The following is a 13,368-nucleotide window of genomic DNA, read 5'->3' on the forward strand; positions in this document are numbered from 1 at the left end:
GATGAACTGACTTGTTGGAAAGGTCATTCTACTGCCAATGTTTGTCTATGGAGATTGCATGGCGGTGCGCTCGATTTTATACACCTGCCAGCAACGGGTGTGGCTGAAATAGCCGAATCCAATAATATGAAGGGGTGTTCACATACTTTTATATATATGCACACGCAGTGCATTTGGAAAGTATCCAGAGCCTTTGACTTTTTCCAGATTGTTACAGCCTTATTCTAAAATTGATTCAATTGTTATTTGTCCCTCAATGTACACACAATAGTGCATGATAAAAATCTGAAAAATAACATTTACATAAGTATTCAGACAGTTTACTCAGTACTTTATTGAAGCACCTTTGGCAGCGATTACAGCCTCGAGTCTTCTTGTGTATGACGCTACAAGCTCACAGGCACACCTGTATTTGGGGAGTTTCTCCCATTCTTCTCTGCAGATCCTCTCAAGTCAGGTTGGATGAGGAGCGTCGATGCACAGCTATTTTCAGGTCTCTCCAGCGATGTTTGATCGGGTTCAAGTCCGAGCTCTGGCTGGGCCACTCAAGGACATTCAGAGACTTGTCCTGAAGCCACTCCTGTGTTGTCTTGGCTGTGTGCTTAGGGTTGTTGTCCTGCTGGAAGGTGAACCTTTGCCCCAGTCTGAGGTCCTGAGCGCTCTGGAGCAGGTTTTCATCAAGGATCTCTCTGTACTTTGCTCCGTTCATCTTTGCCTCGATCCTGACTGGTCTGCCAGTCTCTGCCGCTGAAAAACATCCCCACAGTGTGATGCTGCCACCACTATGCTTCACCGTAGGGATAGTCTGAGGGTCTTTTAGATGCTTTTGGCAAACTCCAAGCGGGCTGTCAAATGGCTTTTACTGAGGAGTGGCTTCCGTCTGGCCACTCTACCATAAAAGACCTGATTGGTGGAGTGCTGCAGAGATGTTTGTCCTGCTGGAAGGTTCTCCCATCTCCACAGAGGAACTCTGGAGCTCTGTCAGTGTGACCATCGGGTTCTTGGTCACTTCCCTGACCAAGGCCCTGCTCCCCCAATTGTTCAGTTTGGCTGGGCGGCCAGCTCTAGGAAAAGTGTTGGTGGATCCAAACTTCTTCCATTTAAGAATGAGGGCGGCCACTGTGTTCTTGAGGACCTTCAATGCGGCAGACACTTGTTGGTTCCCTTCCCCAGATCTGTGCCTTGACACAATCCTGTCTCAGAGCTCTAAGGACAATTCCGTCAAATGTGAGACCTTTATATAGACAGACGTGTGCCTTTCCAAAATCATGTCCAATCAATTGATGATCAATGGAAACAGGATGCACCTGAGCTCAATTTCGAGTCTCATAGAAAAGGGTCTGAATACTTACGGAAATAAGGTATGTTTATTTTTTATTGGATTTTATTTGCAAACACCTGTTTTCACTTTGCTAATATGGGGTATTGTGTGTAGAAAACAACTAATTTAATCAATTTTAGAAAAAGGCAGTAATGTAACAAAAGGTGGAAAAATGGAAGGGGTCTGAATACTTTCCGAATGCACCGTAGTGTCATTAGTCACAATAATAGAATATTTAGACAATGGAATAAAGCGTCAGAAGTAAAGTGTCTCCTGTTTGCCTCAAATTAGTCCTTTTTGGATGTTTTCTTGGTTAGCCCTTTAGCTATTATATCTAGCTGCCATGGAATGAATAGAGTCTAGATAAACTAGACATGACCAGAGCTATATAAACAATGTGGCTACCCATCATTATGACTAATTATATATTGAGTGACCAGAGGACATATTTTCCCCTGAAACAAAAAGCCTGGTGACACAAACACCAACTCTGAGTCACACAGGTTTTTCACCCCTAGAGTCGGCCCCAATCCACCCCATGGAGTCGGCCCCAACCCAACCCACCCACCCCTGGAGTCGGCCCCAACCCAACCCAACCCACACACCCCTGGAGTCGGCCCCAACCCACACACCCCTGGAGTCGGCCCCAACCCAACCCACACACCCCTGGAGTCGGCCCCAACCCAACCCACACACCCCTGGAGTCGGCCCCAACCCAACCCACACACCCCTGGAGTCGGCCCCAACCCAACCCACACACCCCTGGAGTCGGCCCCAACCCAACCCACACACCCCTGGAGTCGGCCCCAACCCACACACCCCTGGAGTCGGCCCCAACCCACACACCCCTGGAGTCGACCCCACCCCACACACCCCTGGAGTCGACCCCACCCCACACACCCCTGGAGTCGACCCCACCCCACACACCCCTGGAGTCGACCCCACCCCACACACCCCTGGAGTCGGCCCCAACCCACACACCCCTGGAGTCGGCCCCAACCCACACACCCCTGGAGTCGGCCCCAACCCACACACCCCTGGAGTCGGCCCCAACCCACACACCCCTGGAGTCGGCCCCAACCCACACACCCCTGGAGTCGGCCCCAACCCACACACCCCTGGAGTTGGGAAGAGAGGACCACGGACTGGATGGCCAGCAGGCCAAGGATCATTTAATTTTACTAGATGTTATCCATACACTGAGTGAACAAAACATGAGTAACACCTGCTCTTTCCATGACATTATTGATGTCACCTGTTAAATCCACTTCAAAATCAGTGTAGATGAAGGGGAAGAGACGGGTTAAAGAAGGATTCTTCAGCCTTGAGACATAGATTGTGTATGTGTGCCATTCAGAGGGTAAATGGGCAATACAAAAGATTTAAATGCCTTTGACCGGGGTATGGTAGTAGATGCAAGAACTACAACGCTGCTGGGTTTTTCACACTCAAAAGTGTTCCCGTGTGTATCAAGAAGGGTCCACCACCTAAAGGACATTCAGCCAACTTAACACAACTGTGACGCATCAGAGTCAACATGGGCCAGCATACCTGTGGAATGTTTGACACCTTGTAGAATCCATGCCCCGGCAATTGAGGCTGTTCTGAGGGCAAAAGGGGGTGCAACTCAATATTAGGAAGGTGTTCCTGATGTTTGTTATACTCAGTGTGTGGATACATACAAAACACACACACTACCAGTCAAAAGTTTGGACACATCTACTCATTCCAGGGTTTTTCTTTATTTAGATTAATAGTGAAGACGTCCAAACTACGAAACAAAACATAAGGAATCGTGTAGTAAGCAACAACAACAAAAAGTTAAAGAAATCAAAATATATTTTATATTCTTCTAAAGCCAACACCTCATTTGGCCGCCTTTCTTTACAGTTCTCTGCTGCCTGTGACTGGAACGATTTGCAAAAATCATTGAAGTTGGAGACTTATCTCCCTCACCAACTTTAAACATCTGCTATCTGAGCAGCTAACCGATCGCTGCAGATGTACATAGTCCATCGGTAAATAGCCCACCCAATTTACCTACCTCATTCCCATACTGTTTTTATTTATTTGCTCTCATGGAAAGGAAGACCCAGAGTTACCTCTGCTGCAGAGGATAAGTTCATTAGAGTTACCAGCTTCAGAAATTGCAGCCCAAATAAATGCTTCACAGAGTTCAAGTAACAGACATATCTCAACATCAGCTGTTCAGAAGAGACTGGGTGAATCAGGCGTTCATGGTCAAATTGCTGCAAAGAAACCACTACTAAAGGACACCAATAAGAAGAAGAGACTTGCTTGGGCCAAGAAACACGAGTAATGGACAAATGTGACATTTTTGGTTCCAACCACTGTGTCTTTGTGAGACACAGGGTAGGTGAATGGATGATTCCAACCGTGAAGCATGGAGGAGGTTGTGTGATGGTGTGGGGGTGCTTTGCTGGTGACATTGTGATTTATTTAGAATTCAAGGCACGCAACCAGCATGGCTACCACAGCATTCTGCAGCAATACGCCATCCCATCTGGTTTGCGCTTACTGGGAATATCATTTGTTTTTCAACAGGACAATGATCAACACACCTCCAGGCTGTGTAAGGGCAACTTGACCAAGAAGGAGAGTGATGGAGTGCTGCGTCAGATGACCTGGCCTCCACAATCACCCGGCGTCAAACCAATTGAGATGGTTTGGGATGAGTTCTTGGACCGCAGAGTGAACGAAAAGCAGCCAACAAGTGCTCAGCATGTGGGAATTTCTTCAATGCTGTTGGAAAAGCATTCCAGGTGAAGATGGTTGAGAGAATGCCAAGAGTGTGCAAAGCTGTCATCACGGTACAGGGTGGCTACTTTGAAGAATCTGAAATAAATTTTGATTTGTTTAACAAATTACTACAAATTAATACATGATTACATATATATCCTTCTGGATGGTAGCAGTGTGAACAGGCAGTGGCTCGGGTGGTCGATGTCCTTGATGATCTTTTTGGCCTTCCTGTGACATCGGGTGGTGTAGGTGTCATGGAGGGCAGGTAGTTTGCCCCCAGTGATGCGTTGTGCAGACCGCACCACACTCTGGAGAGCCTTGTGGTTGAGGGCGGTGCAGTTGCCGTACCAGGCTGTGATACAGCCCGATTGTGCACCTGTAAATGTTTGTGAGGGTTTTGGGTGACAAGCCAAATTTCTTCAGCCCTCTGAGGTTGAAGAGGCGCCCGTTGCGCATTCTTCACCACACAGTCTTTGTGAGTGGACCATTTCAGTTTGTCTGTGATGTGTACACCTAGGAACTTATAACTTTCCACCTTCTCCACTGCTGTCCACTGGATGTGGATACCCTCTGCTGTTAATTGTTTTATATATATTTTTAAGGGGTGGATCAGCTTAATATTGAGGAAAGATTGATGGAAGCAACAATGTAACTGTCTGCATCATTTCCAATCCCCCATATCTTTTTTGGGTAAAAAATTCCCCAACAACCCTCCCAACAACCCTTCCCCCAATTGGAGCAAACTAATAAACGATAACGCTTAGGCTTCTACCTTCAGTTTATACATCTGAGGAAACAAACAAAATGTATTTGGTAGGAACATCTTCCTTTCTTATTAAAAATGTCCAATTGATTCATGACTAATATACACAGTTGAAGTTGGAAGTTTACATACACCTTAGCCAAATACATTTAAACTCAGTTTTTCACAACTCCTGACATTTAATCCTAGTAAACAATCCTTGTTTTAGGTTGGTTAGGATCACCACTTTTTTAAAGAATTGAAATGTCAGAATAATAGTAGAGGGAATTATTTATTTAAAATTGTATTTCTTTCATCACATTCCCAGTGGGTCAGAAGTTTATATACACTCAATTAGTATTTGGTAGCATTGGCTTTAAATTGTTTAACTTGGGTCAAATGTTTTGGGTAGCCTTCCACAAGCTTCCCACAATAAGTTGGGTGAATTTTGGCCCATTCCTCGTGACAGAGCTGATGTAACGGAGTCAGGTTTGTAGGCCTCCTTGCTCGCACATGCTTTTCAGTTCTGCCCACAAATTTTCTATAGGATTGAGGTCAGTGCTTTGTGATGGCCACTCCAATACCTTGACTTTGTTGTCCTTAAGCCATTTTGCCACAACTTTGGAAGTATGCTTGGGGTCATTGTCCATTTGGAAGACCCATTTGGGACCAAGACTGATGTCTTGAGATGTTGCTTCAATATATCCACATAATTTTCCGTCCTCATGATGCCATCTATTTTGTGAAGTACACCAGTCCCTCCTGCAGCAAAGCACCTCCACAACATGATGCTGCCACCCCCGTGCTTCACGGTTGGGATGGTGTTCTTTGGCTTGCAAGCATACCCCTTTTTCCACCAAACATAACGATGGTCATTCATTCTGGCCAAACAGTTCTATTTTTGTTTCATCAGACCAGAGGACATTTCTCCAAAAAGTACTATTTTTGTGCATGTGCAGTTGCAAACCGTAGTCGGGCTTTTTTTATGGCGGATTTGGAGCAGTGGCTTCTTCCTTGCTGAGCGGCCTTTCAGGTTATGTCGATATAGGACTCGTTTTACTGTGGATATAAATAGTTTTGTACTTGTTTCCTCCAGCATCTTCACAAGGTCCTTTGCTGTTCTGGGATTTTCGCACCTAAGTGCGTTCATCTCTAGGAGACAGAACGCGTCTCCTTCCTGAGCGGTATGACGGCTGCGTGGTCCCATGGCGTTTATACTTGCATACTATTGTTTGTACAGACAATTTTGTAGAGATGTTTGTACAGATGAACGTGGTACCTCGTTTGGAAATTGCTCCCAAGGATGAATCAAACTCGTGGAGGTCTACAATTTCTATTCTGAGGTCTTGGCAGATTTATTTTGATTTTCCCATGATGTCAAGCAAAGAGGCACTGAGTTTGAAGGTAGGCCTTGAAATACATCCAAAGGTACACCTCCAATTGACGTCAATTAGCCTATCAGAAGCTTCTAAAGCCATGACATTATTATCTGGAATTTTTCAAGCTGTTTAAAAGACACAGTCAACTTAGTATATGTAAACTTCTGACCCATTGACATTGTGATACAGTGAATTATAAGTGAAATAATCTGTTTGTAAACAATTGTTGGAAAAATTACTTGCGTCATGCACAAAGTAGATGTCCTAACCGACATGCCAAAACTATAGTTTGTTAACAATACATTTGTGGAGTGGTTGAAAAACGAGTTTTAATGACTCCAACCTAAGTGTATGTAAACTTCCGACTTCAACTGTATATTATTTCATAGTTTTGATGTCTTCACTACTCTACAATGTAGATAATAGTAAAAATAAAGAAAAACCCTTGAATGAGTAGGTGTCCAAACTTTTGACTGGTACTGTACATATGTATATACACACACATACATACATACTGTATATGCTAGACGTGCCAATGGAGTCTAGATAGTGAATTTACATGTCTAGCCTCTGACATGTCATTGTCATACCTCCTGCTGCAACAAAGAAAGGTTTGCAAAGAAGCTCAACTTTCTAAAGCAAATTAAGTTGATGCATTTGCAAATACGTAGGCTACCTTTGACACAGAATAGTCTAATAGCTGTTTGCATGAATAGCCTCTTAGGGAAAGTATGCAAATGTCACTATGTAAAACCATGCACAGGTTTATAAGATTCAACCAACTGATGCAGCCATCCTGAAGCTCCCTAGCCCGTGATCATGATTCTGAGTTCCATTCCATTACAGAGTGTTTTGATGAAGGAGTCTTCTGTACAGGGGAGTTTTGTTAAGAGCCGCGACGCTCCGCCTAAACATTAACAGACAGAGTTTGTGGTTTTGAAAGCATACGGACATTATCTTTCATAACAGCAAGAAATAATACAAACTAAATTTTAAAAAAGTTACATTGATACAGACCTTTATAGGGTTAACGTTCCAACACGGGCATATTTCCATTTTACAGCGCTTGTTTACGGAAGACAGAACTGACTACCTGTGCTAATTAGCCATCTGCGTCTCTGAACACCTGTGTGTAAAGGGGAGACAGACACCACAAACCTGTTGTCACTGAAAAAATACTGTCGGCTACAACTGTTAAAACTGTGAGCAGTAAATGTATTTTGCATTCGTGACATTATTTTGATGTGATATGAAAGTAGAGGAAGTTATGTTTCTAAAACCACACCACATTTGAGAATCGAGTCATGTTTAGATGGATTATTTAGCTGTTTTGGTTTCCAGAGCCAATTCTCTTTTAACTAGAACATGTAAGATCCTTAGACTAGAAGGAAGAACGTTAGGCTCCTGTAGCCCATTATTGGACTCGGAGCCCCCATACATTTTCAGGAAAACTTTAACACCATTGTGGTAATGGGGTAAGCCTACTGTGTCAGGGCTCGGGGAATCTGAAACTAGTATGCCTTTCTGAGATGGACTTGAAATACATTTATATCAATGCAATTGAGTAACAAATATTTGCTTAATTTTTTGTATCGGACTTGCTAACTGGTTGAACACAGCGGGTGTATAACTACAACCAATTGTACAGCCCAACTAGCATGTGAACACAGTGGCTAGGTGATTCAACGCGCTACAATGGGCGGATTGGTTTTGCATGGCCCGGTGCGCCGGATGGGCGAATTAAATTATTTAGACCATTCCATTGGTCATGAAGTGAAATCTCCATCCACCCGGGCACCAGGCCATGCAAAACGTGCTCTAGTGGACGTTTGGCGCTTCCAAGACCGCTGGAAAAATCATAACGTTAGTGATCTTCTGTTCGGAAAGTCAGAGCCACAGAAAGATGCCGAGTTCCCATCTTGGAATTCCGAGTTGGATGACCGTACAAAACGAATTTTCCCAGTGGGAGTTCATTTTTTGCAATTTCTCATTTGTCTTGAAAAAACTGAAGTCGGAGTTTTCCGAGTTCCCAGTTATTTTGAACGCGGCAGTTGTTGCGACAGTTTCATGATTGCATCCATCGATACAAAGTATCAGCGTTTCTTTTCACGTGGCTGCGTGCACCAATGGGTCACTGAAGTTCAACAAAATATTCTTTAAGCAATCGTGACCTGTGAAAATAAATCCACATTCTAATATCGTGATTGACATGATCAATCATCTTCAAATAATCATTAGCGGTGCAAAGTCGGTCAGACTAATAAATAAACTTCAGTTACAAAACGTCAACTTACCTCTTTATTCTGAGTAGACTACTGAACAAAATTCCCGCAAAGAATCCATGAAACACTCAGAAGTCAGATAAACTAATCGAAACATGCTGCTTCCGATTGCAAGGCGAGGATTTACCAGACCAAATGATGTCATTCACTCAAATGTCAGGTTAAATGATTGGAATCCTGAACGCGATCTGCATTGCCTTGTATGCCGTATATACATTGTAGTATGCCGATATGTTTTCATCATTGTGCTGCTGCTCGAAGTCCGCTGGGGTCGGAGGGAAAGGATTCAACCAATAAGCGACAGACAAGACAAGGGAGGGAAGGTCTGTGATCTAGCCTATAGGCGGGGTTAAAGGGTCTATAGGCGGGGTTAAAGGGTCTATAGGCGGAGTTAAACAATAGAACAAGAATGAGCTCAACGTTAAAGGTCCAATGCAGCCGTTTTTATCTCAACATCAAATCACTTCTGAGTAACAATTAAGCACCTCAATGTGATTGTATATAGTACACTACTTTTAACCAGAGCCCTATAGAACCCTATTCCCTATATAGTGCACTACTTTAGACCAGAGCCCTTTAGAACCCTATTCCCTATATAGTGCACTACTTTAAACCAGAGCCCTATGGAACCCTATTCCCTATATAGTACACTACTTTAGACCAGAGCCCTATAGAACCCTATTCCCTATATAGAGTACACTACTTTAGACCAGAGCCCTATAGAACCCTATTCCCTATATAGAGTACACTACTTTAGACCAGAGCCCTATAGAACCCTATATAGAGTACACTACTTTTGACCAGAGCCCTATAGAACCCTATTCCCTATATAGAGTACACTACTTTTAACCAGAGCCCTATAGAACGCTATTCCCTATATAGTGCACTACTTTAGACCAGAGCCCTATAGAACCCTATTCCCTATATAGTACACAACTTTAGACCAGAGCCCTATGGAACCCTATTCCCTATATAGTACACTACTTTAGACCAGAGCCCTATAGAACCCTAATCCCTATATAGAGTACACTACTTTAGACCAGAGCCCTATAGAACCCTATTCCCTATATAGAGTACACTAATTTAGACCAGAGCCCTATAGAACCCTATTCCCTATATAGAGTACACTACTTTAGACCAGAGCCCTATAGAACCCTATTCCCTATATAGTACACTACTTTAGACCAGAGCCCTATAGAACCCTATTCCCTATATAGTACACTACTTTAGACCAGAGCCCTATAGGACCCTATATAGAGTACACTACTTTTGACCAGAGCCCTATAGAACCCTATTCCCTATATAGTACACTACTTTTGACCAGAGCCCTATAGAACCATATTCCCTATATAGTGCACTACTTCTGACCAGGGCCCTATAGAACCATATTCCCTATATATAGTACACTACTTTAGACCAGAGCCCTATATAGTACACTGCTTTAGACCAGAGCCCTATAGAACCATATTCCCTATATAGTACACTACTTTAGACCAGAGCCCTATAGAACCCTATTCCCTATATAGTGCACTACTTTAGACCAGAGCCCTATAGAACCCTATTCCCTATATAGTGCACTACTTTAGACCAGAGCCCTATAGAACCCTATTCCCTATATAGTGCACTACTTTAGACCAGGACCCTATAGAACCCTATTCCCTATATAGAGTACACTCCTTTAGACCAGAGCCCTATATAACCCTATTCCCGATATAGAGTACACTACTTTAGACCAGAGCCCTATAGAACCCTATTCCCTATATTGAGTACACTACTTTAGACCAGAGCCCTATAGAACCCTATTCCCTATATAGAGTACACTACTTTAGACCAGAGCCCTATAGAACCCTATTCCCTATATAGTGCACTACTTCTGACCAGGGCCCTATAGAACCCTATTCCCTATATATAGTACACTACTTTAGACCAGAGCCCTATATAGTACACTGCTTTAGACCAGAGCCCTATAGAACCATATTCCCTATATAGTACACTACTTTAGACCAGAGCCCTATAGAACCCTATTCCCTATATAGTGCACTACTTTAGACCAGAGCCCTATAGAACCCTATTCCCTATATAGTGCACTACTTTAGACCAGAGCCCTATAGAACCATATTCCCTATATAGTGCACTACTTTAGACCAGAGCCCTGAATATGGGGTGGTGTATGGGACTTAAAAGGGTAACTAAAGGTGCAATGAAGTAATTAGAAGCCAAGACACTACCCAGGAGCTGTGATTCAACCGGTTACCCAGGAGCTGTGATTCAACCGGTTACCCAGGAGCTGTGATTCAACCGGTTACCCAGGAGCTGCGATTTAACCGGTTACCCAGGAGCTGCGATTTAACCGGTTACCGAGGAGCTGCGATTTAACCGGTTACCCAGGAGCTGTGATTCAACCGGTTACCCAGGAGCTGTGATTCAACCGGTTACCCAGGAGCTGTGATTTAACCGGTTACCCAGGAGCTGTGATTCAACCGGTTACCCAGGAGCTGTGAGTCAACCGGTTACCCAGGAGCTGTGATTTAACCGGTTACCCAGGAGCTGTGATTCAACCGGTTACCCAGGAGCTGTGATTCAACCGGTTACCCAGGAGCTGTGATTCAACCGGTTACCCAGGAGCTGTGATTTAACCGGTTACCCAGGAGCTGTGATTTAACCGGTTACCCAGGAGCTGTGATTCAACCGGTTACCCAGGAGCTGTGATTCAACCGGTTACCCAGGAGCTGTGATTCAACCGGTTACCCAGGAGCTGTGATTCAACCGGTTACCCAGGAGCTGTGATTCAACCGGTTACCCAGGAGCTGTGATTCAACCGGTTACCCAGGAGCTGTGATTCAACCGGTTACCCAGGAGCTGTGAGTCAACCGGTTACCCAGGAGCTGTGATTCAACCGGTTACCCAGGAGCTGTGATTCAACCGGTTACCCAGGAGCTGTGATTCAACCGGTTACCCAGGAGCTGTGATTCAACCGGTTACCCAGGAGCTGTGATTCAACCGGTTACCCAGGAGCTGTGATTCAACCGGTTACCCAGGAGCTGTGATTCAACCGGTTACCCAGGAGCTGTGATTCAACCGGTTACCCAGGAGCTGTGATTCAACCGGTTACCCAGGAGCTGTATGTGAAAAGCCCTCCCATGGTATGTGAAAAGCCCTCCCATGGTATGTGAAAAGCCCTCCCATAGTATGTGAAAAGCCCTCCCATGGTATGTGAAAAGCCCTCCCATAGTATGTGAAAAGCCCTCCCATAGTATGTGAAAAGCCCTCCCATAGTATGTAAAAAGCACTCCCATGGTATTTGAAAAGCCCTCCCATGGTATTTGAAAAGCCCTCACATAGTATGTGAAAAGCCCTCCCATGGTATGTGAAAAGCCCTCCCATGGTATGTGAAAAGCCCTCCCGTGGTATGTGAAAAGCCCTCCCGTGGTATGTGAAAAGCCCTCCCATGGTATGTGAGGAGAAAGTCATATTTCAATAAAGCAGAGAACACAATCAGAGAAACCTGCTGTTCAAAGGACCGTCCGTCAAGACCAGGAAAATGAATGTTCTGAGGTGGAATACAGGTCACCGTCCGTCAAGACCAGGAAAAGGGAATGTTCTGAGGTGGAATACAGGTCACCCTCCGTCAAGACCAGGAAAAGGAATGTTCTGAGGTGGAATACAGGTCACCCTCCGTCAAGACCAGGAAAAGGAATGTTCTGAGGTGGAATACATTGTCACCGTCCGTCAAGACCAGGAAAGGGAATGTTCTGAGGTGGAATACAGGTCACTGTCCGTCAAGACCAGGAAAGGGAATGTTCTGAGGTGGAATACAGGTCACCCTCCGTCAAGACCAGGAAAAGGAATGTTCTGAGGTGGAATACTTTGTCACCGTCCGTCAAGACCAGGAAAGGGAATGTTCTGAGGTGGAATACATTGTCACCCTCCGTCAAGGCCAGGAAAAGGAATGTTCTGAGGTGGAATACATTGTCACCGTCCGTCAAGACCAGGAAAGGGAATGTTCTGAGGTGGAATACAGGTCACCCTCCGTCAAAACCAGGAAAAGGAATGTTCTGATGTGGAATACAGGTCACCCTCCGTCAAGGCCAGGAAAAGGAATGTTCTGAGGTGGAATACAGGTCACCCTCCGTCAAAACCAGGAAAAGGAATGTTCTGAGGTGGAATACATTGTCACCATCCGTCAAGGCCAGGAAAAGGAATGTTCTGAGGTGGAATACAGGTCACCCTCCGTCAAGACCAGGATAAGGAATGTTCTGAGGTGGAATACAGGTCACCCTCCGTCAAAACCAGGAAAAGGTATGTTCTGAGGTGGAATACAGGTCACCCTCCGTCAAGGCCAGGAAAAGGAATGTTCTGAGGTGGAATACATTGTCACCGTCCGTCAAAACCAGGAAAAGGAATGTTCTGAGGTGGAATACATTGTCACCGTCCGTCAAGACCAGGAAAGGGAATGTTCTGAGGTGGAATACAGGTCACCCTCCGTCAAAACCAGGAAAAGGAATGTTCTGAGGTGGAATACAGGTCACCCTCCGTCAAAACCAGGAAAGGGAATGTTCTGAGGTGGAATACATTGTCACCGTCCGTCAAGACCAGGAAAAGGAATGTTCTGAGGTGGAATACAGGTCATCGTACAGGAGTGGATTTGTGCAATATACGACTGATTGTTGTCCTATGGACAGAGTCTCCCACCTCAGCTGTAGATCTCTGCAGTTCATCCAGAGTGATCATGGGCCTCTTGGCTGCATCTCTGATCAGCCTTCTCCTTGTATGAGCTGAAAGTTTAGAGGGACGGCCAGGTCTTGGTAGATTTGCAGTGGTCTGATACTCCTTCCATTTCAATATTATCGCTTGCACAGTGCTCCTTGGGATGTTTAAAGC

General features: G+C 44.8%; 2 protein-coding genes across 3 annotated transcripts in view; one reads left to right on the plus strand and one right to left on the minus strand.

Moving 5' to 3' along the window:
• The window catches only part of c2h15orf39 (chromosome 2 C15orf39 homolog), a 36,781-nt gene extending 28,046 nt beyond the window's left edge, over positions 1–8,735 (minus strand). The window contains exons 1-2 of one of the 2 annotated variants that reach the window (XM_071119584.1): positions 8,500–8,719; positions 7,223–7,331 (exon numbers count right to left, since the gene is read on the minus strand). The gene's annotated coding sequence lies outside the window, so the exon portion shown is untranslated. Of the gene's footprint in view, positions 1–7,222; positions 7,332–8,499 lie in introns of both variants that reach the window. The other variant, XM_071119574.1, reaches the window with a different exon arrangement.
• LOC139378627 (uncharacterized) lies at positions 1,860–2,843 on the plus strand. The gene is made up of 2 exons (XM_071120966.1): positions 1,860–2,444; positions 2,799–2,843. The coding sequence occupies exons 1-2, from the start codon at positions 1,860–1,862 to the stop codon at positions 2,841–2,843; spliced, it is 630 nt and encodes a 209-aa protein (XP_070977067.1).
• Positions 8,736–13,368: the final 4,633 nt, after the last annotated feature.

The sequence above is a fragment of the Oncorhynchus clarkii genome, chromosome 2 (assembly GCF_045791955.1).
Source record: "Oncorhynchus clarkii lewisi isolate Uvic-CL-2024 chromosome 2, UVic_Ocla_1.0, whole genome shotgun sequence".
In the NCBI taxonomy this organism is placed as follows: domain Eukaryota; kingdom Metazoa; phylum Chordata; class Actinopteri; order Salmoniformes; family Salmonidae; genus Oncorhynchus; species Oncorhynchus clarkii.

Coding starts and splice junctions, on each gene's coding strand:
- LOC139378627 (XM_071120966.1), top strand. CDS start 1,860: ATGGAGTCGGCCCCAACCCAACCCACCCACCCCTGGAGTCGGCCCCAA. Junction 2,445..2,798: donor CCAACCCACACACCCCTGGA/GTTGGGAAGAGA, acceptor TGTATCAAGAAG/GGTCCACCACCTAAAGGACA.